The sequence below is a fragment of the Melanostigma gelatinosum genome (genome assembly GCF_949748355.1).
Source record: "Melanostigma gelatinosum genome assembly, chromosome: 22".
NCBI classification, from domain to species: Eukaryota; Metazoa; Chordata; class Actinopteri; order Perciformes; family Zoarcidae; genus Melanostigma; species Melanostigma gelatinosum.
The window spans coordinates 5,009,299-5,033,917 of NC_136655.1; the positions used below are offsets into that span (position 1 = coordinate 5,009,299).

General features: G+C 39.4%; 4 protein-coding genes across 4 annotated transcripts; 3 read left to right on the plus strand and 1 right to left on the minus strand.

The window, feature by feature from the left end:
* Nucleotides 1-1,791: 1,791 nt before the first annotated feature.
* Nucleotides 1,792-5,060, plus strand: rad51ap1 (RAD51 associated protein 1). The gene is made up of 9 exons (XM_079294164.1): nucleotides 1,792-2,061; nucleotides 2,155-2,201; nucleotides 2,900-3,023; nucleotides 3,439-3,530; nucleotides 3,617-3,703; nucleotides 3,811-3,945; nucleotides 4,037-4,219; nucleotides 4,375-4,515; nucleotides 4,613-5,060. The coding sequence occupies exons 1-9, from the start codon at nucleotides 2,045-2,047 to the stop codon at nucleotides 4,735-4,737; spliced, it is 951 nt and encodes a 316-aa protein (XP_079150290.1). The 5' UTR covers nucleotides 1,792-2,044; the 3' UTR covers nucleotides 4,738-5,060.
* A 4,872-nt stretch (nucleotides 5,061-9,932) lies between these two features.
* Nucleotides 9,933-15,415, plus strand: LOC306796075 (putative polypeptide N-acetylgalactosaminyltransferase 8; the record flags this gene model as incomplete). The annotated part of the gene is made up of 11 exons (XM_079294853.1): nucleotides 9,933-10,143; nucleotides 10,908-11,151; nucleotides 11,549-11,715; nucleotides 11,902-12,085; nucleotides 12,181-12,378; nucleotides 13,258-13,372; nucleotides 14,077-14,262; nucleotides 14,427-14,567; nucleotides 14,834-14,929; nucleotides 14,995-15,162; nucleotides 15,251-15,415. The coding sequence occupies 11 exons, from the start codon at nucleotides 9,933-9,935 to the stop codon at nucleotides 15,413-15,415; spliced, it is 1,875 nt and encodes a 624-aa protein (XP_079150979.1).
* A 428-nt stretch (nucleotides 15,416-15,843) lies between these two features.
* LOC306796076 (adenosine deaminase 2-A-like) lies at nucleotides 15,844-18,070 on the minus strand (the record flags this gene model as incomplete). The annotated part of the gene is made up of 4 exons (XM_079294854.1): nucleotides 15,844-15,970; nucleotides 16,206-16,408; nucleotides 16,731-16,888; nucleotides 18,055-18,070. The coding sequence occupies 4 exons, from the start codon at nucleotides 18,068-18,070 to the stop codon at nucleotides 15,883-15,885; spliced, it is 465 nt and encodes a 154-aa protein (XP_079150980.1). The 3' UTR covers nucleotides 15,844-15,882.
* A 150-nt stretch (nucleotides 18,071-18,220) lies between these two features.
* LOC306796077 (putative polypeptide N-acetylgalactosaminyltransferase 8) lies at nucleotides 18,221-24,395 on the plus strand (the record flags this gene model as incomplete). The annotated part of the gene is made up of 11 exons (XM_079294855.1): nucleotides 18,221-18,431; nucleotides 19,188-19,431; nucleotides 19,829-19,995; nucleotides 20,182-20,365; nucleotides 21,149-21,346; nucleotides 22,249-22,363; nucleotides 23,057-23,242; nucleotides 23,407-23,547; nucleotides 23,814-23,909; nucleotides 23,975-24,142; nucleotides 24,231-24,395. The coding sequence occupies 11 exons, from the start codon at nucleotides 18,221-18,223 to the stop codon at nucleotides 24,393-24,395; spliced, it is 1,875 nt and encodes a 624-aa protein (XP_079150981.1).
* Nucleotides 24,396-24,619: the final 224 nt, after the last annotated feature.

The following is a 24,619-nucleotide window of genomic DNA, read 5'->3' on the forward strand; positions in this document are numbered from 1 at the left end:
TATGATTGCTCAGGTGGATACGACAGCAACATTGTCTGGAGCACAACATAAACATCTATATGTGTGAATGGAAGCGTGATGTTGTGACCTCGGTGTTTGAATGACTGGATCTGATATTTTGGTCATGGCTGTGGGCAGCGCTGGAGGAGTTTAGGAATGTGTGACCACAGGGCCCTTTGGCCCCACGGCTGCATGTCTTCCTCCCTTGACACGGACCATCACTGAACGTCTCAGTCCAGGTCCACTGTGTGACAAACCACAGCCGACAGCCACCCACTCTCAAGCTGGAAAATGACAACCCTTAGGGACGGCTGCTGCTCTCTTAGACGGGCAGTAAAAGCGGAGCGATTACTCTTTTCCTGCACTTCAGAGGGAGCCGGGATTGCTTCCGCCCTGAGAGTGGGCGGCTGGGTGGCTGTAGACATGTCATGTTCATGTCAATCAGCAGGTCAGAGTCTGTCCCTCTGTGATCTGAGACCCTGAAGCATCAGCCTCCTACTGCCATCTGCTGGATTGCTAGCTGAACTCACTCATGGGCATAAATAACACAGCCTGCAGATGGAGAGACAGACATGTCCTCACAAAGTCAACACTTTCATTATTTTACAAGTTTGGTACATTTAAAATGTGCATGATAAGATGAAATGTGACATGCAATCCAATGAAAAAATCTGGTTTAAAGCCGTTGTGTGTACATATTGAAGAAACAAAAATACTAAAACAAGACCAGAAAAGGATGTATTTCTGTGTTTATAATACTGATTTTTAAATATATATTATACAGTTGATAGTGTCTGCAAGTACATCCATAACATATAGTTTAAACTGTAGTTTGAACAATGAATATGAGTTATTTCCTTTTTTTTTTTTATCGCCAAACATATTTTTAAGTAAGAGGTGTTTGTTTTTTCAGTCTGTGCCCCCACACACCTACATGTTCACTCATGTGAACTTAGGTTTGGCAGCCTGGTACTGCGGGTGTGGGATGAGTAACTACTTTCGACTACCTTTGGCATGCACTGTCTCAAAATGTCCCTTTTTTTACTGGTAAAAATATTTACTCAGAAGAACCGGAAGCACAGAGACAGGTAGCATATGGTGTCCTCACCATTCATTTACTGGAATAAATACTGATTTCATTTTGATACATATAATTAAAGGTAATTTTGTATGTTTAGTAGAGCTTCACCAATAATGGATTCCTGAGGCAGATACTGATATTTGATAGGCATTTTTCAATATTCTCATAATAGAAGATAATAAAAGTTCCTTAATATTTTATACATTTTAAGCTAGCGCTTAGCTGTTTACAGACACACAGCATAACAACAATCATGAGACCCAATATACCGAATGTTTACATATATTTGTACTTCCTTAAAAACGTGTCTCGTGTCCAAAAACACAAATTACTGACCAGATAGAGCACAGGTCTTTAGGTTTAGTCCAGTCCATTCACCTAGCTGGCGATAACTCCAAGGTATTTAACAGAAGCGGATTCGACACATTTTGCAGAAAAATATAAAACAAGTGGCATTATAGTTATTTTCATGGTGATTATATTTTTGTCAACAAAGACATCTACCAGTAACTATTTTATACTTCAGTCTTATATTATTTTTGAAGAGCCACAAAGAGTTATTATTTTGTTATTAAACGAATCTGCTGCCGGTGTACGAATAGGTTTATACGTGAAACTCGTCCGCAAAACGTCACTTCCGCTCGTTTCCGCTCGGTTCAGGCGGGCTGCTTGAAAGCGTAGAAGAAGCGCTCCAGCTGACTGTTGTGTAACAAAAAAACAATATAACGAAACTAACATTAATTGATATAACGTTAGATAGCACAGTTAAACATGTCGGAGACACATTCCTCCGTGAATGATCGGACGCAAGATAGCTTTTGAAACTATTACAGCTAGGCTAGCTTCTCCAGGTAACAAACATTAGCTTGCGATCTTTGTAGTGTTCGGCTTATTTACACAACAGCTAACCTGACGTTGCTGTGGTTAATGTTAGCTGATTAAAAGTTCTAGATCCTACAAGTAATGGACCGACCACCGAGGTTTGTTAACTGCTTTTTAAACCTCTATTCGTGTTCTTTTTGCCTGATATTGTCAGTGTCGAATGCTAACACGTTGTTTATGTTGACACACAGGAAGACTAAGGTCGTGAATTACTCTGAAGCAAAAGACTTTGACGATGGTGAGAAACTATTGCCTCTATCAATGTTACTTATACAGCAGTATTATATACATTATATATGTATTATCGGTGTGTATATATTTATATATATAAGCATACTGTGTAATGTGTATATATATATATATATATATATATATAGCATAATGACATTCTATACTATGACATTATTAAAACGGACTAATTTATGGCATTATTATGTACCTAACTGACTTTTTTATGACATACTATGACTTTTATTAATTGTTTATGACATAGTATACTATCACTTTCTTTACTTTAATGACAACCTATACTATGACTTTTTATCAGATATTATTCTATGACTTTTTATGACATAATACATGGCATTTTTATGATATATTATACTCGACAATAAAAAAAGAATCTATAGCATACTGTACTTTGGCTTTTTTGACATTTGACATTTTTATGGCCTAGTATTCTATGACTATTTATGACATACTCTGCTTACAATAAACAACAATATACTCTTTCATGTTGCCTCCACAAATACTTCATTGCTTACTTTATATCAAAGTTTTATGCTGGCACATGGCGCCATTAGTTACAACACATTTGCATGATTCTTGAGATTTCCATGAGAGTGTACACAAACGGTATACACTGACATACACTAACAGACTCAGTCTTCTTACAGCACCAACATATCTCCATGTTCTGTCTTTATGTCGTGACAGATGACGATTTTGTCTGCGTGAAGGCTCCGCCCAGCAAAAGGGCCAGGGAAGATGTGAAGCAGGAGCACAGTAAATCATCCAATCAGGAGTCCAACTCACAATCCGCAACGAGCCAGAAGAGCAGGTACATTAGTAGAAGAGATAATACAACATAGTATGGACCAAGTAAAAGTACAGAAAGTAAGTAATCAGAGTTGGTTGATTGTCAGCCAGCTGTAACACGATTAAGTTTCAATCAAGATTGGTCATGCAACAGAAAACTTTGTTGCCAATAAAGGACAAAATACACAATACGTAAATTATTTTATGTTCAACAAGGCAATAGGTCACTTGAGGGTACTTTGATGGGAGTTTGTTTGGATTAAAGTCTCAGTTTGCTCTCTCATCTCTCTCTAGTACATAGACAGTTGTGCGTAGTTATAAGATGTTATTTCTATTTCCAGTTGTTAGTTGTTTTTAAGTATTTGTGGAGTAAAGTAACATTTCTAAATCTTTAAACGGCCAGACATTAATCATGGCTTGAAACTTTTTTTTCACAGAAGACCATTAGAAAGAGAACTAGAAGCAGCCATTACACTATCCTTGCTCAATAATGGAGGTGGGATAAAGGACCAGTCTTCAACCTGTAACGGTATGATATATCTTTGAAAATGTAAAAAAAATATATTTTCTAGTTTTAAAGAGTTATCAACTTAAATCATTCTGACATTTCCCTAGATGTCACGATTCAAGTTCCGGTAGATGAAAACACAGATCCAACTTCTGCACACCTGTCCAACTGCAGTGTGGATTTGACAGTTTTGGGTAAATCCCCCATATTGTTGCTCACTGTACATCTATTATTGCACGTTTAACTTGTCTTCCATCTTGTTTGATAAGGATAGAAATGGTAATTTCCTTGTTTTCGTTAGGCCTGAATGAAATCACATCAGAAAAAGAGTCGCCTTCCTGTTCCAGACAAAGGAAAGCTGCCAGTAGAGCCGCTGAGGAGCAGAAGAACAAGCCTACAGATGAAGATGAAGAGTATGAGCCCAAACTGACACCAGGTTACCCATTCTGTCATCACTCCCTAAATATCTGCTTTCTGTTTAATTACCTATTTTCTGCATCAGTGAGATAACAATGACATCTTTCCAGATTCAGAAAGTGATGAAGATTTCAGTGAACCAGCCGAGAGTGAAGATGAGGAATTCACAGTGAAGAAAGTTAGCAAAACAAAAAAGGAGAAAGTTACCAAGAACGAGAAGACCAAACCGCCTCCTTCCTCTAAAGAAGAAAAGCAAGCATCAAAACCATCAAAGTCTAAATCACAGGCAGCAGGTAGCTTCTTGAAGTTCCTCAAAGAAGGTTTTTTGTTTTTTGAAGGCTGGCTCAGGAGTGTGAAATGTGTATTTGTGTATACAGATATGTGACAATAGAAATATATTTTAAGTTTTTGGCCTAACTGTAATTTAATTTCGTCATTTGTCTCACAGCTGCTTCCACACCGGTGAGAAGTCCTCCAACGGCCAAACTTGCACCCAAAAAACCTGCTTCATCGTCCACAGTTTCTTCGCCGACACCTGTATTACCTCTGAGCCCAGCAGGGGGCAGAATACCCAAGTGGAACCCACCAGGTTGAACACCAGCATTGATGTTAACCTTTAGAGACGTCAACGGTATATTTCAGTAAGTTGAATGCTAATCTTACTTTTTTTTTTTTTTTCCCCTCAGCTCAAGTTGGTAGGAGTCCCACTTCATCCAGTCCAGCTGTGAAGTCTCCAGGTCAGGGTCTGCGCCTCGGGCTGTCCCGTCTCGTTCGAGTCAAACCTCTTCACCCCGGTGTTTCGAGTCACTGACCTGTCTGTTAATGCCCCTGCAAAATATATTTGTAAATATTCAATTCTGTTTTCACAGCTATACATATAAAGTGACTCCAAGGATGTGTTTTGCCATGAGGCCACTTGCACCCCGCACCATACATTGTTAATTAACAGGCCGAAGAGCTGGTGGCTATACTTACTTATTTATGTCAATCTTAATAACAGTACAGCAGTTGTGTCCGTAGATTTCTTTGATGATTCCAATGGGAGTTCAGTAAACTGTTGTTGGTATTACTTGAATGTGGAAAAGTAGAAATCATCCCCTTTTTTTAAGTCTCATAATCTCCCTTTTTCCTATTCTGTGCAAACACTGTATATTGTGTACATATATATATATATATATGTGAAATACAATTTAAAACAAGTTTCATTTTGTCTGCTGTGTCTCCATTACCATGATCTGTGGATGAGACAGTATTGGCAGCTATGCTGTATTTAATAAAGTGTTTGGCTTGCTTGACTTATTTGTCTGCTAAGATCTATTTCACACATTGTTATTATTCATAGATGATTGATAGGTTCAGGAAAAGGCCATAATATCATTTGAAGTCCCCAGGTAACAACATCTGCCTTTGTTTTTGTACGGACCAAACAAAAGAGATAAAGTTGTTTAGAGGAGCTGGTATGCGGATTTTATTTAAGAGCAGCAGGAGTACATTTAAAGGACTTTAAGGTCTACTTTAATCTACCGGTACTCTTAATTATTTTTGATGAATATAAGAAAAGATTATGTTCTTGGATTACAAAAATTCAGCCCAGATCCTCTATTGTTGGCATTTGATGGGGTCATTTCAGTGCTGAGCCCGAGAATCAAAGTTTGATTGATATTCTGGACACTGAAGTGCTTCCTGTAAGCAAATGAAGAGGTTGGAACCTTTCAATCTTACATCATCAATCTGCAGATGAAATAAGAATATCAAAGTAAGAATAAAGAGATATGGCATACATGTTTCTCAACAGTAGGACAAACTCAACCACCTAATGCAGACATTCGTGTCCCCTGAACTGCAGACAGATGGTTGGTGGTGTGTCAGTACGAGGATGCAGTGTCCTGTATGTGGTTCAACAGCTGGTAAATGGATGACATTAATATGGGTGGGAATTTAAAAAAAGAAAAACCCAACATGACGAAATAAGACAACCACACGCGTTAATTAATAGCTTTAATGCTTTGGATTTTATTCTGTCACAGACAACACAAAAAAAACAAAATACTTATTATTATTTTATATTACTATATATTATATACTTATATTATTATGAAAGTCATTTTTTTCCAAAGAAATAGGAAAAATAAACAAAAATGATTTAATCCAACATGGAATCTGGACATGCAAAGACTATACATATGAAATGAAATTCATGTCATGTCCTTTTATGAGAAATGAAAAAGATGTAAATTCCACAAGTAATGAACACAATATTACGTGTGACTGAGTGTAAAATAGTTATGTAATGACAAATGATACAATTACTTTTTGTATGACTTTAATATGACGTGCTATATGCCATTGTTATGATATGCTATACTATGACTTCAATAAGATTATTTATGACATACTATCATACATTTTTTTATTGACCTACTATATTCAAACTTTTTTCGACATACAATATTATGACATTTTTAGCGACATGCTATAGTATCATATTTTTCAAAATACTATGGTATGTTTTTTTTTACAACATACTACATACAATGACATTTTTTACAACACATTATAATATTACTTTTTAATGACTTTTTCCGACATGCTATACTATGACTTTTTTATGACTTTTTTCGACGTGCTAACTATGACTTTCGACATGCTATACTATGACTTTTGACATGCTATACCATGACTTTTTTCGACATGCTATGCTTTGACTTTTTTTGACATGCTATACTATGACTTTTTAATGACTTTTTTTCGACATGCTATCCTATGATTTTTTCGACATGCTATACTATGACTTTTTTCGACATGCTATCCTATGACTATTTTCGACATGCTATACTGTGACTTTTTAATGATTTTTTTCGACATGCTATACTATGACTATTTTCGACATGTTATACTTTGACTTATCGACATGCTATACTGTGACTTTTTTTGACATGCTATACTATGACTTTTTTCGACATGCTATACTATGACTTTTTCGACATGCTATACTTTGACTTTTCGACATGATATACTGTGACTTTTTTTGACATGCTATACTATAACTTTTTTTGACATGCAATACTATGACTTTTTAATGACTTTTTTTCGACATGCTATCCTATGATTTTTTTGACATGCTATACTATAACTTTTTTCGACATGCTACACTAAGACTTTTTAATGTCTTTTTTGACATGCCATACCATGACTATTTTCGACATGCTATACTATGACTATTTTCGACATGCTATACTGTGACTTTTTAATGATTTTCTTCGACATGCTATACTATGACTATTTTCGACATGCTATACTATGACTTTTTAATGGCTTTTTTGACATGCCATACCATGACTATTTTCGACATGCTATCCTATGACTATTTTCGACATGCTATACTGTGACTTTTAATGATTTTTTTCGACATGCTATACTATGACTATTTTCGACATGTTATACTTTGACTTATCGACATGCTATACTGTGACTTTTTTTGACATGCTATACTATGACTTTTTTCGACATGCTATACTATGACTTTTTCAACATGCTATCTATAACTTTTCGACATGCTTTACTGTGACTTTTTTTGACATGCTATACTATGGCATAACCCGGATCCTAGGCCATGACAAATACGGCAGACAACAAATGATGGTCACGTAAAATGTTTATTTAACTACATAAAGAAATGTCAGCAAAGCAAATCAAAGCAAAGTAAAACCAAACATAACCGGCAGCGATCACTCCACGTATACCAGAGACAACCCGCGCCCAGGTGCCCTGCATCAATCAATCAGCCACGACTGCTGTTAGAGGCAGGGCCGTCACAACTATGACTTTTTTCGACATGTTATACGATGACCTTTTAATGACTTTTTTCGACATGTTATACGATGACTTTTTAATGACTTTTTTCGACATGCTATACTATGACTTTTATGACTTTTTTTGACATGTTATAAGATGACTTTTTATGACTTTTTTCGACATGCTATACTATGACTTTTTCGACATGCTATGCTATGACTGTACTGTACCTTTTTAACGATATCTTATACTAAGTACTTTTGAATAACTATACTCTGACTTTTCAAAAACCTTTGCAACCTTTTCAAAAACCTTTGCACCCTATACCAAACTATACCATGATATTTTTTACGACATATGTAACTGACTTTCTTTTCACCACATACTGTTCAATGATTTTTTTTGACCTATCATACTGCAACTTCTGTATGACTTCTTCGTACATACTTTACTCTGAATTTTTTACAACATATTGTACTTTGATATGTATTTTATGGTTTCGATTTGTTTAGTTTTATTTGTTCGAGAGGGACAATGTACATTGATGAACACTTTAAATTAAAATGTAAATGCACCCAATTACAGCCGCAAGGCTGATTTCCATTGTCTGTCCCCCTGCCAGAATGTACAGGCTGAGTGTCCTAAAGGAAAAGGTCATGCTAAAGTGCAATGGTAATAAACTAAAATCAATTACAGTCTGTAGCTGACAATACACAATAGTTCGATCATAAAAAGTTAACAATGGATAAAAAAGTAATCACATATATATATATAAAAGAAACTAGAAAAAATATCAGTGTATGGAAGACATTTCATATTCATCATATTGCACACATATATATTGCACATAAGGGCATTAATTAATTTGCACATTTAAGGTTTCATTCATTCATATAACATGCGTACATCACATATCCATGACACTAATACTGCTAACCCAGGTTAAACTCTCTATGTGCACAAGTTTGGGTGGACAACAGCCATCCCTTCATGTGCTTTTTAAAAGTGCTGAAGTTTGGGCACTCCCTAACGGAGGATGGTAAAGTGTTCCAGAGGGTGCCGCCTTTGACAGACAGAACCGTCTGACCAAAGGTGGTGCGCCTGTGTGGGATGACACAGTCGCCTCTGTCTTACTGTATACTATGACTATGGCATACTATACATCACATTTTTTAAGATATACTACGCCATGACTTTTAATGACATACTATAATATAATATTTTACTGTGAATTTTTACATTACATTTTATATGACATGCTATACTATGAAGTTCTTGATAAAAACACATGTATGACATTATTCATCCACTTTTTTGACATACTATACTTTTTCTATTTCCATTCAATTTTCTATGGCATACCACACAATGTTTTTTATGACCTTTTTATGACATCCTACACTATGACTTCTTATATGACATCATCAAAACATACATTCTTTTTTTGATTATGATGGCGGAGTTTAATCATATGTGTGAATGACTGCAAAACAGAGCTATTACATTTATTTAGGTGCACCAAGGTTGGGTGTGGTTCAGTAGGAGAAAGCAGACTGACAAGAAAGATAATAACAAATATTATCTCTTTTAAAAGAGAGTGGACGCTACCAACCAACAAGCAGGGAGATAAAACAGAAATAAAACAAATTAACTTACTTACTAAATATTCAGCTTTTTTCTCAATTTGTTGTGTTGTGTTGTGTTGATGTGTTCCCCACACCTTTTTATTTTCTAGATGGGAGCATCACAGGATACAAGGGAAACATGATATGGATTAGATTTTTAATACAAAAAAAACCTGGTTCTTAGCATTATCAAACCTAAAAAACAGTGAACGTGTCAGCTTGATTATCTGCTGTTGGCGGAGTGGATGAACAAGGTTGTTGTTAGAGCAAAGGTAATGTTGTACCAGATTTGTCTGTCAGTCCTGTTCCTGTTACCTGCAGAGTAGCCTACTGCTGGTTTTCTCTCCTTCCCAGTTAACAGCTGATTATATACACCTGGTGTAATAAGGCAGCAGAGTGAAAACCGGACTTTCAACAAATCTTATGTGAACCTGCAGGATATCAGATAACGCAGCTATGGTGGTTCAATGTGTGTAAGAGTGTCTGTGTACAAAGGGTGGGGAGAAAGAGAGCACCTAAGATTAAAGGCAGGGAAGAACTCTGTCCTCCTTTTTCTTTTGATGCAAGAAGAAACAAAACACATAACATGCAGAGAAGCACCAGGATGAGATCAGGCTGGATTAAAGGATCACTTCTTGCCTTTACCGTGGCTACTGCTCTTTTATACCTCAGCTCCATTAAGCGGGAGGTTCATACCCATTCGGAGAGACTCCAGAAGGCTCACCACAATGACTCCATCAGGGGTAAGGGAATGCTCAAGAGGATGGACAAGATGGAAACCAACATCAACAAGCTGCGTGAGTCTCAGGACAACAGCTGGTTCTGTCCTGCTTCTTTTTTTCAGTACAAAACTTGATTTCAACTAAATAAAGTTGTTGTGTTTCAAATATAGGCTTTGATGTGGTGATTTGCAAGTCTATAGATGTTGATGTCGAGATTAAATAGAAGAATAGAATTTATACTATCTTTATCCCTTTAAGGGGGAAAACTTTTCTCTGCATTTGACCCATCCGAGTATATAGGGAGCAGTGGGCTGCCAATGACAGGCGCCCAGGAGCCTCAGGTACTCTTTGACACGTGACACGTCCCAGTCGGGGATCAAACCGTTGATCTGGTTGATCTGGTTCCCAGACGACCTCTTAACCAAGTGCGCCACGGTCGCCCCAGTATTAAATTAAATCAGTATTAAATTAGTTTTTTTGAAAGTTAAGTATATCCTAATGGCAACAAATTAAGTTTCTGTTGATCAATTTATAGATGAAGTAACTTTAACTTTTCAACCAATGACTTACCTGCAAATCATCAAAACCATAATTAAGTCAATTTCAGCCCAACAGTATGTTGAATGAATTGACAAGCATTAAATAACATATGTTACATGTTTTTTAAACATGCAATTGGACTGCACATACCACACCAGTGCAAATATGATTTTTGTTAAAGACACAAGGCTCATCCTCAATTTATGTTTCAGGGAGGGACACGTGTTTAACAATCTGCTAGTTATACACTTGGCGAATAATGGTAAAACAAATACTCAGATGTTCTGTATTGTCAACAGTCGATCTGATGAATAAACTTGAAAGGAAGGAACCAGTGAAACAGAACAACGCAGAGGTGAAGAAGGAGAAGAAAGTGGTGAGGAAGTTGTACCCAAACTCGTATCTGTTCAGCAAGTGGGGCGATGAGCTGTCAGAGGAGGAGCAGAAGGAGGCCGAGACGTTGTTTCAGAATTACGGGTACAACGCCTTCCTCAGTGACAGGCTGCCCCTCAACAGAGAGATCCCTGACACCAGGCCACGCGGGTGAATGTAACTTCCTGTCATAACCTACTGATAAAACACACACACAGTGGGCTGCTTTATGATGCCTCATTATATGAGACACAAATTACATTACTTTCTCAATGGCCCAAATTAATTTGCTCTAAAACAAATGTTTTCTGAGCAATATTAATTCCGTTTTACTGTTAAAAAAAGAAATTATTGTCATAAAAACATCTGCCAGAAACTTTTAATGCAATAACATGTTTAGGCTGAATGAATGCCAGGTTAGCGGTCATTCTTTTTCAGTCTGTATGTCTTGAATATCCTAAATGGTCAGTGGTTGGTCAAATGATCAAAAAATGAATTGGCAACAATTTGATTATTATTTAATTGGTTTATACGAACACAAAAACTACCACGGTTTCTCCTCTCACAGGTGTGCTGGGAAAAAGTACCCCGAGGATCTGCCTTCCATCAGCATCGTGTTAATTTACCTGGATGAAGCTCTTTCTATCATCAAAAGGGCCATCCGCAGCCTCATAGACAAAACACCAGCTCGGCTGCTGAAAGAAATCATACTGGTGGACGACCACAGCAGCAATGGTACGTCGACCTGCTACATCGTGTCTCTGGCTCTGTTTTCCATCCTACACTAGGTTACTCAATGGGGTATTTGGGCTTTTAAAGGTTCAGTTCACTCAAAATACACAAGATATTTGCCATGGGCATTTAGACTGAATCTACAGCTTAGACTAATGTTAGATTCTTCTTTACTTTTACTTTCTGCAGAGGATTTAAAGGAGAAACTGGATGATTACATTTCCTCTATCCACGAGGAGCGTCCAGGCCTGGTGAAGAAAGTCAGACACTCGGAGCAGCTCGGCCTCACCCAGGCCAGACTGTCGGGATGGCGGGTTGCTGTGGGGGACGTCGTGGCCATCTTGGACGCTCACATAGAAGTCCATGTACAATGGTTGGTTTAAGGGATCCGAGTTTTCACACCTCAGTTTCATTTGCTGTGCTTTTTTGCAGTACGAAGCTTAAGTCAAACTGTCATTGTTGATCCAGGGCAGAGCCGCTGTTAGCTCGGATTAAAGAGGACCGCACCGTGATATTGACACCAGTGTTTGACAACGTCAATTTTGATGACTTGACACTGATTCCCTACGCACCTGCAGCAGATGCCTTCAACTGGGCTCTGTGGTGCATGTACGAGCGCTTCAGACCCGAGTGGTACGCTTTAAAGGATTATTCCCTCCCTGGAAAGTAAGTTTAAGAATCCATTCTCCCAAATCACACACAAAAAGACTTTCTCACTGAAAGGAATAGTTTGGCATTTTGGGAAATGTGATTCTCTGAGAGTTAGATCCCTACCACTCGCATCTGTTTTGGAAACGGAAACCCAGTCGCCAAAAAAAACATCTTGGCATTTTACATTCCTGCAAACCACGGGATTATTTAAGTGTTGACATTTCTGAACCAAACATGTTTAAATACATTTCATATCAGCCATGTTTCACACTTGCAGGAACACAGAGCGGTTGAGCAGACTCTCATGTAATGTAACGTAAATCAAAACAATCATAAAATCTGTTTACTTTGGGTTCAACACTGGAGACAAACCGCAGACCTGAGTATACACCACACCCCCTATTCCTAGGAAACCACACCCAGTGAGCATTTTTCCGTTGAAAAGACGTCCAGAATTGGTTCAAAAGTGAGTTCTTTCGCCGACTATTTGTAGATGTTGATTAAACGTCCACGCTTAGACCAGATTTCAACGGGATTTGCAACACTACAATTTTCCATCCTCTACATTGTGCTAATAATAATATCATGATTTTAGAGGCTTACTAAGAATCCACATTTATCAGTTGAAAGCCAGTATTGGACATCACGTTGAAATCTGGTCTAAACGTGAACGTTGAATCAACGTCTTCAAATAGTCGGCTAAAAAACTTTCACTTTTCAATGTGTTTTTAACCTGGAAATGCTCTCAGATCAATATGTAGCAACTAAATACATAATCATAGTAACACATCATCAGTTTCCTAATTACTCTCATATTTAAAATGCATTGACAATGCATGAAGTACGGTTGCTGTTTTCAACTCTGGCTCTTTCTGTGTATACTTCTGTCCTCAGAAGCCCCTCCATCATGGGGATTCTTGTCGCTGATCGTAAGTTTTTTGGAGAGATCGGAAGCCTCGATGGTGGAATGAAAATATACGGTGGCGAGAATGTGGAGCTCAGCATCCGGGTGAGATTTACAGGGTGTTTCCAAAGTGACCTAAAACGCTGTAATTAGAGTCTGAAAAACGCACTTAATCTTCCATCAAGCTTGCTGTAGAGGTGCAAAGGTTGTTCAGAGGGTACCTAACTTAATGGTTATACCAAATATTCATGGTCTCCAGATGTCTCTTTATACATCCATGCTCTAAAGGACTTTGGTGATTTTCTGACTTTCCATTTAGCACCATCATTATGTCAACATTAATTTGTCTAATACTTTGCTTCCTGATCAAATCCCTGCAAAACTAACGACGTTCCCCTCAGCCTCAGGTGTGCTTTGTGCTGACAGGTGAACAAAACCTGCTTTACATTATGTTAGCATTGCCCTTGGGCCATTGAGGTAATCTCCGTGTAGCAGTTTGTTCTCTTGGTGTTTGCATGGATTCATATCATACAATTCATATCATACATGGTAGTTGGAGGGTCTATGATGGACCTTTTTGTTGGTTATTTACAGGATGTTTACCTTTGTCTAATGTATGCTGGGATAGGTTCAAATCAAATTGGCATAAAAGTATATTTGAGTATTCGAGCGTGGCATTTAGCTGCGATATCTGTACAGTATGTTTACTTGTTCAGAAAATAAGATAATCGCATACAGTATAATGCATAGTGTGTTGAATGCCCTGAAAAATCTTCATTTTAAATATTTGAGCTTTTGTTTTTTGGCAGGTGTGGCTGTGTGGAGGAAGCATAGAGGTTATACCTTGCTCTAAAATTGTCCACATTGAGCGGGCCATAAAGCCTTACCTCCCAGACTTGAGTAAAATGATGACGCGTAATGCACTGAGGGTGGCGGAGGTCTGGATGGATGAATATAAATACAATGTCAACATTGCTTGGAACCTTCCTCTAGAGGTGAGGCATGACAGACTTATTCACATAAATTCTGACGAATTACATGAATTTGGCTTCATAAAATAATGCTGTGGAGGATGTCACTCGTAGTAAAAATATTGCTGTTTCTCTTACTTATCAAAATGTGTTTTTGTGGTCCTGTTTTTAAATTCTTTCCCTCACAGAACCATGGCATAGACATTGGGGATGTGTCCGAGAGGAAAAAGCTGAGAGAGAGGCTGAATTGCAAGCCCTTTAAGTGGTATCTGGATAATATTTACCCCGAGCTGGACCCTCTGCTCGGTGACCTGCTGGGTTATGGAGTGGTGAGTAGAAACGATAGACGTTACTGCATTTGAAGTCTGAATCTGCAGGTGTCAGTCATCCTTCGTAGGCTTTGTTTAGGTTTACTTGGAACACATTTGAGATATTTTCCACTACGGATTCTTGTTGAAGACTCAATTTTCCAAGACATTAGGATATTTAAAGCAAGTCAAATGTATTCGACTTAGGATCGTCATACATGCTTCCCACATCGGGATATATTTTGCTTTAAAGTGTCGCTTTATTTTCTATCTGCTTCTGTTGGCAGCTGATCAATAATCTGAAGCCAGATAGCTGTATTGACCAAGGCCCAATGCCTAGGAACACACCCATCATATATGGCTGCCACTCCCACTCCCCTCAGGTACGTTCAGAGAGTCACTGCATGCACACAGACTGTTCGTAGATAATCATTGTTCTTTGGTGTAGCACTGTTATTATCGCACCGACGGACAACTATACATTGGTGGAATCCAATCTCACAAGTACAACAGCAACCGCTGTCTGGTGGACCCCGGCACTGGAGTCTACCCGGGACTCCACGAGTGCAAAACAGCCAAGCAGGAGAAAGTCCACATGTTGTGGGATTTTAAACAGGTTAATATTATAGTTTTAAATGTTAATCTACACCAAAGGGGTTGGTCTGTTTGCAGAAAAATTAATGTTTTATTGTTGTTATTCCCAGGATGGACCTATCCAGAACCGAGAAACAAAGAGATGCCTGGAACTTGTGATTGCTGATCACGACTATTACACACTTGTTGTTCAGCAGTGCACTGGTCAGACCTGGAACATACAACATGTCATCAAAGACCAACGCATGCTGGCCAGGGCAGAGACGGCAAGATAACAAACGTGCCATTGTGGCACAAAATGGCACGTCAGAGGAAGATCTGGGATGAGTTCACATTTTGCACCGGGTGCACGAGTCAATATTTTCATTTGAGTCTTGTTTTTGCCTAAAATATGAGCTGCAATTGAGTGGCAAGTTCCTTTTTCTTGGTTTTGAATAAGAAGTCAACATTTGCTATGACAGATTGTGTGGAAAATTCTTTTTTATGATGAAAAAAGATTGCATGTGGACCATTTGAACTACGCAGAGCAGGACTGAATGTATGTGGATCGCATTTCTCACCAGCAAGCTACTTTAGCGTTACGTTTCTTTGTAGCGGTTTCAAGACAAGAAAACCTGTTCAGGAACTCCTATGAGAGTTTCACCAATTACAAAGATACAGTAGTGCCAATGAAGCCTGTAGATGTTTTAGTTCAGCGTTATTACAATCATCATTCAAGTGGGAGAAGAATTCGGTTTGGTTGTCATGAATGATTAAAGATGAAGGCGTCCCATTTTTTCTGCCACATGACAAGACCTTTGTCCTTCAGAGGAGCTGGCAAGGAGCTGTACCTGCAGGCAGAAGACACCATCATTGATATGACATCATTTGTTAATTGTTGGATACAAATAAAAAGGATTTCCACCACACACTAGAAATCACATCCTTCAATGCTACTAAAGTGTACTAGAAGTTTTCTAGCTTCCTACAGCCCTTGATTATCATTCATGATGTGAAAATCAATTTGCTGACATTTAAAATGTGCTTAAGTGAGGCATGAGGGGGATCAAATCAACTGATTGTCACCTGATGGAGTTAAGAGCCAGCTCTTTCAGAGTGCCCAGGTTTGCTTTTAATCCTCCGATGCCAACGAAGGCCTGATAGAAGTCGTAGGAGAGGCCCGTGGTGCCGAACAGAGACGGGTCATCGGAGCTGATCACCATCGGGTGACCCTCAGACATCAGCACAGCTGCAGGGTGGTTCCGAAGGTCCGATACCAGCCTCAGCACCTGGAGGTCAGAGGTCAAACACACACACACACACACGCTGAATCCAAAGGTCCAGACTTCATCGCACTGGTTGATGGGTTCCCAATTGGTCTGTCCAAATCCACACAAGGGGCGTAAAGCAAACTCTTCGTGGACTTCCCCACACTTAATATGACCAAATACAACAGACAGAATATGCGTAGGCTGAAAAAAATGTTCGAAATCATTTACAGTTTCAGGAATTTCAATTAATCTCAATGGAAACACTTTTGGTCTCAGTCCCGTCTCATAGCACGTAGCACCCTCGCACACACCAGATTTTGTTTTTAATAGGTTGTCTCACCTGGTTTGAGATGGGGCACAGCTCCACAGCTACGTTTCTTTTCCTCGAAAGCTCTTTGGCAAGTGGATGATGTGCCAAAGCGTAGCCGTGCCCGATGCGCGTGGTGTTGAACAGAAGGGCGTCAAGAATGTTTTGATCCACGTCGGTGCCTTCATCATCTACAAGAGAGCATACAAAGTGGAATCAAAAGTAAATTGAACCCTTGAACCCTTAGGGTTAGGGGTAGGGTTAGGGTTAGGGTTAGGGCTAGGGTTAGGGGTAGGGTTAGGGTTAGGTTTAGTTAAGAGCAGCGGGTTAGGGTTAGGGGTAGGGTTAGGGTTAGGGTTAGGTTAGGGTTAGGGTTAGGGCTAGGGTTAGGGTTAGGGGTAGTTAAGAGCAGCGGGTTAGGGTTAGGGGTTAGGGGTTAGGGTTAGGGTTAGCCCTAACCCTGTGTGGGATGACACAGTCGCCTCTGTCTTACTGTATACTATGACTATGGCATACTATACATCACATTTTTTAAGATATACTACGCCATGACTTTTAATGACATACTATAATATAATATTTTACTGTGAATTTTTACATTACATTTTATATGACATGCTATACTATGAGGTTCTTGACAAAAACACATGTATGACATTATTCATCCACTTTTTTGACATACTATACTTTTTCTATTTCCATTCAATTTTCTATGGCATACCACACAATGTTTTTTATGACCTTTTTATGACATCCTACACTATGACTTCTTATATGACATCATCAAAACATACATTCTTTTTTTGATTATGATGGCGGAGTTTAATCATATGTGTGAATGACTGCAAAACAGAGCTATTACATTTATTTAGGTGCACCAAGGTTGGGTGTGGTTCAGTAGGAGAAAGCAGACTGACAAGAAAGATAATAACAAATATTATCTCTTTTAAAAGAGAGTGGATGCTACCAACCAACAAGCAGGGAGATAAAACAGAAATAAAACAAATTAACTTACTTACTAAATATTCAGCTTTTTTCTCAATTTGTTGTGTTGTGTTGTGTTGATGTGTTCCCCACACCTTTTTATTTTCTAGATGGGAGCATCACAGGATACAAGGGAAACATGATATGGATTAGATTTTTAATACAAAAAAAACCTGGTTCTTAGCATTATCAAACCTAAAAAACAGTGAACGTGTCAGCTTGATTATCTGCTGTTGGCGGAGTGGATGAACAAGGTTGTTGTTAGAGCAAAGGTAATGTTGTACCAGATTTGTCTGTCAGTCCTGTTCCTGTTACCTGCAGAGTAGCCTACTGCTGGTTTTCTCTCCTTCCCAGTTAACGGCTGATTATATACACCTGGTGTAATGCATGGAAGCGGCAGCAGAGTGAAAACCGGACTTTCAACAAATCTTATGTAAACCTGTCTGTGTACAAAGAGTGGGGAGAAAGAGAGCACCTAAGGCAGGGAAGAACTCTGTCCTCCTTTTTCTTTTGATGCAAGAAGAAACAAAACACATAACATGCAGAGAAGCACCAGGATGAGATCGGGCTGGATTAAAGGATCACTTCTTGCCTTTACCGTGGCTACTGCTCTTTTATACCTCAGCTCCATTAAGCGGGAGGTTCATACCCATTCGGAGAGACTCCAGAAGGCTCACCACAATGACTCCATCAGGGGTAAGGGAATGCTCAAGAGGATGGACAAGATGGAAACCAACATCAACAAGCTGCGTGAGTCTCAGGACAACAGCTGGTTCTGTCCTGCTTCTTTTTTTCAGTACAAAACTTGATTTCAACTAAATAAAGTTGTTGTGTTTCAAATATAGGCTTTGATGTGGTGATTTGCAAGTCTATAGATGTTGATGTCGAGATTAAATAGAATTTATACTATCTTCATCCCTTTAAGGGGGAATATTTTCTCTGCATTTGACCCATCCGAGTATATAGGGAGCAGTGGGCTGCCAATGACAGGCGCCCAGGAGCCTCAGGTACTCTTTGACACGTGACACGTCCCAGTCGGGGATCGAACCGTTGATCTGGTTGATCTGGTTCCCAGACGATCCTCTTAACCAAGTGCGCCACGGTCGCCCCAGTATTCAATTAAATCAGTATTAAATTAGTTTTTTTGAAAGTTAAGTATATCCTAATGGCAACAAATTAAGTTTCTGTTGATCAATTTATAGATGAAGTAACTTTAACTTTTCAACCAATGACTTACCTGCAAATCATCAAAACCATAATTAAGTCAATTTCAGCCCAACAGTATGTTGAATGAATTGACAAGCATTAAATAACATATGTTACATGTTTTTTAAACATGCAATTGGACTGCACATACCACACCAGTGCAAATATGATTTTTGTTAAAGACACAAGGCTCATCCTCAATTTATGTTTCAGGGAGGGACACGTGTTTAACAATCTGCTAGTTATACACTTGGCGAATAATGGTAAAACAAATACTCAGATGTTCTGTATTGTCAACAGTCGATCTGATGAATAAACTTGAAAGGAAGGAACCAGTGAAACAGAACAACGCAGAGGTGAAGAAGGAGAAGAACGTGGTGGGGAAGTTGTACCCAAACTCGTATCTGTTCAGCAAGTGGGGCGATGAGCTGTCAGAGGAGGAGCAGAAGGAGGCCGAGACGTTGTTTCAGAATTACGGGTACAACGCCTTCCTCAGTGACAGGCTGCCCCTCAACAGAGAGATCCCTGACACCAGGCCGTGCAGGTGAATGTAACTTCCTGTCATAACCTACTGATAAAACACACACACAGTGGGCTGCTTTATGATGCCTCATTATATGAGACACAAATTACATTACTTTCTCAATGGCCCAAATTAATTTGCTCTAAAACAAATGTTTTCTGAGCAATATTAATTCCGTTTTACTGTTAAAAAAAGAAATTATTGTCATAAAAACATCTGACAGAAACTTTTAATGCAATAACATGTTTAGGCTGAATGAATGCCAGGTTAGCGGTCATTCTTTTTCAGTCTGTATGTCTTGAATATCCTAAATGGTCAGTGGTTGGTCAAATGATCAAAAAATGAATTGGCAACAATTTGATTATTATTTAATTGGTTTATACGAACACAAAAACTACCACGGTTTCTCCTCTCACAGGTGTGCTGAGAAAAAGTACCCCGAGGATCTGCCTTCCATCAGCATCGTGTTAATTTACCTGGATGAAGCTCTTTCTATCATCAAAAGGGCCATCCGCAGCCTCATAGACAAAACACCAGCTCGGCTGCTGAAAGAAATCATACTGGTGGACGACCACAGCAGCAATGGTACGTCGACCTGCTACATCGTGTCTCTGGCTCTGTTTTCCATCCTACACTAGGTTACTCAATGGGGAATTTGGGCTTTTAAAGGTTCAGTTCACTCAAAATACACAAGATATTTGCTATGGGCATTTAGACTGAATCTACAGCTTAGACTAATGTTAGATTCTTCTTTACTTTTACTTTCTGCAGAGGATTTAAAGGAGAAACTGGATGATTACATTTCCTCTATCCACGAGGAGCGTCCAGGCCTGGTGAAGAAAGTCAGGCACTCGGAGCAGCTCGGCCTCACCCAGGCCAGACTGTCGGGATGGCGGGTTGCTGTGGGGGACGTCGTGGCCATGTTGGACGCTCACATAGAAGTCCATGTACAATGGTTGGTTTAAGGCAGGGGTGTCAAACTCATTTTCACTCTGGGGCCACATCAGCATCACGGTCGCCCTCAAAGGGCCGGTTGTAAATGTAAGACGGTGTAAATGTAACTACGGTACTCCTAACATAGTTAGTTTAGTTTCCCGGGATATCTGTGACTTCCACAACACGTACTTCCAGTTGTGTGATTTCTCCTCCGCCATTGTTTCCTGTTGCTGGTGCAAAATGCATTCTGGGATATTTGGCTGTCCCAAGTACAGACAAGTCACCTCCGATGCATCCCGGGTAAAATGGGCAGAGCGAGCCACATCCGGGCATTAGGGCCGTGCTTGGCTCGATGTGAACTTTGAATTGGAACAGTACTTGGGCTGAGACTGATGACGTTTCAGTACAGAGAAGTACGCATGTTGAGAAACTTGTTGGAAATCCTCTTTATGGGCTGTTGCATCTCCTGTCCACCTGTTGTGATAGTTTTAATGTCGGCACACAGACAACATGCCATCTCATCACTTCGACTTTCTATCTCATAATTTCGACCATGGGGATATTTTTATTTTCACATCTAACTTTAAATTTTTGTAAAAAAAAAAAAAAAAAAAATTATTATTTTATTTTTTTTGCTGGCGGATTCGCGGGCCACATAAAATGACGTGGCGGGCCGGGTCCGGCCCGCGGGCCGTATGTTTGACACCCCTGGTTTAAGGGATCCGAGTTTTCACACCTCAGTTTCATTTGCTGTGCTTTTTTGCAGTACGAAGCTTAAGTCAAACTGTCATTGTTGATCCAGGGCAGAGCCGCTGTTAGCTCGGATTAAAGAGGACCGCACCGTGATATTGACACCAGTGTTTGACCACGTCAATTTTGATGACTTGACACTGATTCCCTACGCACCTGCAGCAGATGCCTTCGACTGGGCTCTGTGGTGCAAGTACGAGCGCTTCAGACCCGAGTGGTACGCTTTAAAGGACTATTCCCTCCCTGGAAAGTAAGTTTAAGAATCCATTCTCCCAAATCACACACAAAAATACTTTCTCACTTAAAGGAATAGTTTGGCATTTTGGGAAATGTGATTCTCTGAGAGTTAGATCCCTACCACTCGCATCTGTTTTGGAAACGGAAACCCAGTCGCCAAAAAAAACATCTTGGCATTTTACATTCCTGCAAACCACGGGATTATTTAAGTGTTGACATTTCTGAACCAAACATGTTTAAATACATTTCATATCAGCCATGTTTCACACTTGCAGGAACACAGAGCGGTTGAGCAGACTCTCATGTAATGTAACGTAAATCAAAACAATCATAAAATCGGTTTACTTTGGGTTCAACACTGGAGACAAACCGCAGACCTGAGTATACACCACACCCCCTATTCCTAGGAAACCACACCCCCTATTCCTAGGAAACCACACCCAGTGAGCATTTTTCCGTTGAAAAGACGTCCAGAATTGGTTCAAAAGTGAGTTCTTTCGCCGACTATTTGTAGATGTTGATTAAACGTCCACGCTTAGACCAGATTTCAACGGGATTTGCAACACTACAATTTTCCATCCTCTACATTGTGCTAATAATAATATCATGATTTTAGAGGCTTACTAAGAATCCACATTTATCAGTTGAAAGCCAGTATTGGACATCACGTTGAAATCTGGTCTAAACGTGAACGTTGAATCAACGTCTTCAAATAGTCGGCTAAAAAACTTTCACTTTTCAACGTGTTTTTAACCTGGAAATGCTCTCAGATCAATATGTAGCAACTAAATACATAATCATAGTAACACATCATCAGTTTCCTAATTACTCTCATATTTAAAATGCATTGACAATGCATGAAGTACGGTTGCTGTTTTCAACTCTGGCTCTTTCTGTGTATACTTCTGTCCTCAGAAGCCCCTCCATCATGGGGATTCTTGTCGCTGATCGTAAGTTTTTTGGAGAGATCGGAAGCCTCGATGGTGGAATGAAAATATACGGTGGCGAGAATGTGGAGCTCAGCATCCGGGTGAGATTTACAGGGTGTTTCCAAAGTGACCTAAAACGCTGTAATTAGAGTCTGAAAAACGCACTTAATCTTCCATCAAGCTTGCTGTAGAGGTGCAAAGGTTGTTCAGAGGGTACCTAACTTAATGGTTATACCAAATATTCATGGTCTCCAGATGTCTCTTTATACATCCATGCTCTAAAGGACTTTGGTGATTTTATGACTTTCCATTTAGCACCATCATTATGTCAACATTAATTTGTCTAATACTTTGCTTCCTGATCAAATCCCTGCAAAACTAACGACGTTCCCCTCAGCCTCAGGTGTGCTTTGTGCTGACAGGTGAACAAAACCTGCTTTACATTATGTTAGCATTGCCCTTGGGCCATTGAGGTAATCTCCGTGTAGCAGTTTGTTCTCTTGGTGTTTGCATGGATACATATCATACAATTCATATCATACATGGTAGTTGGAGGGTCTATGATGGACCTTTTTGTTGGTTATTTACCTTTGTCTAATGTATGCTGGGATAGGTTCAAATCAAATTGGCATAAAAGTATATTGGAGTATTCGAGTGTGGCATTTAGCTGCGATATCTGTACAGTATGTTTACTTGTTCAGAAAATAAGATAATCGCATACAGTATAATGCATAGTGTGTTGAATGCCCTGAAAAATCTTCATTTTAAATATTTGAGCTTTTGTTTTTTGGCAGGTGTGGCTGTGTGGAGGAAGCATAGAGGTTATACCTTGCTCTAAAATTGCCCACATTGAGCGGGCCATAAAGCCTTACCTCCCAGACTTGAGGGAAATGATGATGCGTAATGCACTGAGGGTGGCGGAGGTCTGGATGGATGAATATAAATACAATGTCAACATTGCTTGGAACCTTCCTCTAGAGGTGAGGCATGACAGACTTATTCACATAAATTCTGACGAATTACATGAATTTGGCTTCATAAAATAATGCTGTGGAGGATGTCACTCGTAGTAAAAATATTGCTGTTTCTCTTACTTATCAAAATGTGTTTTTGTGGTCCTGTTTTTAAATTCTTTCCCTCACAGAACCATGGCATAGACATTGGGGATGTGTCCGAGAGGAAAAAGCTGAGAGAGAGGCTGAATTGCAAGCCCTTTAAGTGGTATCTGGATAATATTTACCCCGAGCTGGACCCTCTGCTCGGTGACCTGCTGGGTTATGGAGCGGTGAGTAGAAACGATAGACGTTACTGCATTTGAAGTCTGAATCTGCAGGTGTCAGTCATCCTTCGTAGGCTTTGTTTAGGTTTACTTGGAACACATTTGAGATATTTTCCACTACGGAGTCTTGTTGAAGACTCAATTTTCCAAGACATTAGGATATTTAAAGCAAGTCAAATGTATTCGACTTAGGATCGTCATACATGCTTCCCACATCGGGATATATTTTGCTTTAAAGTGTCGCTTTATTTTCTATCTGCTTCTGTTGGCAGCTGATCAATAATCTGAAGCCAGATAGCTGTATTGACCAAGGCCCAATGCCTAGGAACACACCCATCATATATAGCTGCCACTCCCACTCCCCTCAGGTATGTTCAGAGAGTCACTGCATGCACACAGACTGTTTGTAGATAATCATTGTTCTTTGGTGTAGCGCTGTTATTATCGCACCGACGGACAACTATACATTGGTGGAATCCAATCTCACAAGTACAACAGCAACCGCTGTCTGGTGGACCCCGGCACTGGAGTCTACCCGGGACTCCACGAGTGCAAAACAGCCAAGCAGGAGAAAGTCCACATGTTGTGGGATTTTAAACAGGTTAATATTATAGTTTTAAATGTTAATCTACACCAAAGGGGTTGGTCTGTTTGCAGAAAAATAAATGTTTTATTGTTGTTATTCCCAGGATGGACCTATCCAGAACAGAGAAACAAAGAGATGCCTGGAACTTGTGATTGCTGATCACGACTATTACACACTTGTTGTTCAGCAGTGCACTGGTCAGACCTGGAACATACAACATGTCATCAAAGACCAACGCATGCTGGCCAGGGCAGAGACGGCAAGATAACAAACGTGCCATTGTGGCACAAAATGGCACGTCAGAGGATGATCTGGGATGAGTTCACATTTTGCACCGGATGCACGAGTCAATATTTTCATTTGATTCTTGTTTTTGCCTAAAATATGAGCTGCAATTGAGTGGCAAGTTCCTTTTTCTTGGTTTTGAATAAGAAGTCAACATTTGCTATGACAGATTGTGTGGAAAATTCTTTTTTATGATGAAAAAAGATT

Coding starts and splice junctions, on each gene's coding strand:
- rad51ap1 (XM_079294164.1), top strand. Junction 3,024..3,438: donor GCAACGAGCCAGAAGAGCAG/GTACATTAGTAG, acceptor TTTTTTTCACAG/AAGACCATTAGAAAGAGAAC. Junction 4,220..4,374: donor GTCTAAATCACAGGCAGCAG/GTAGCTTCTTGA, acceptor TTTGTCTCACAG/CTGCTTCCACACCGGTGAGA.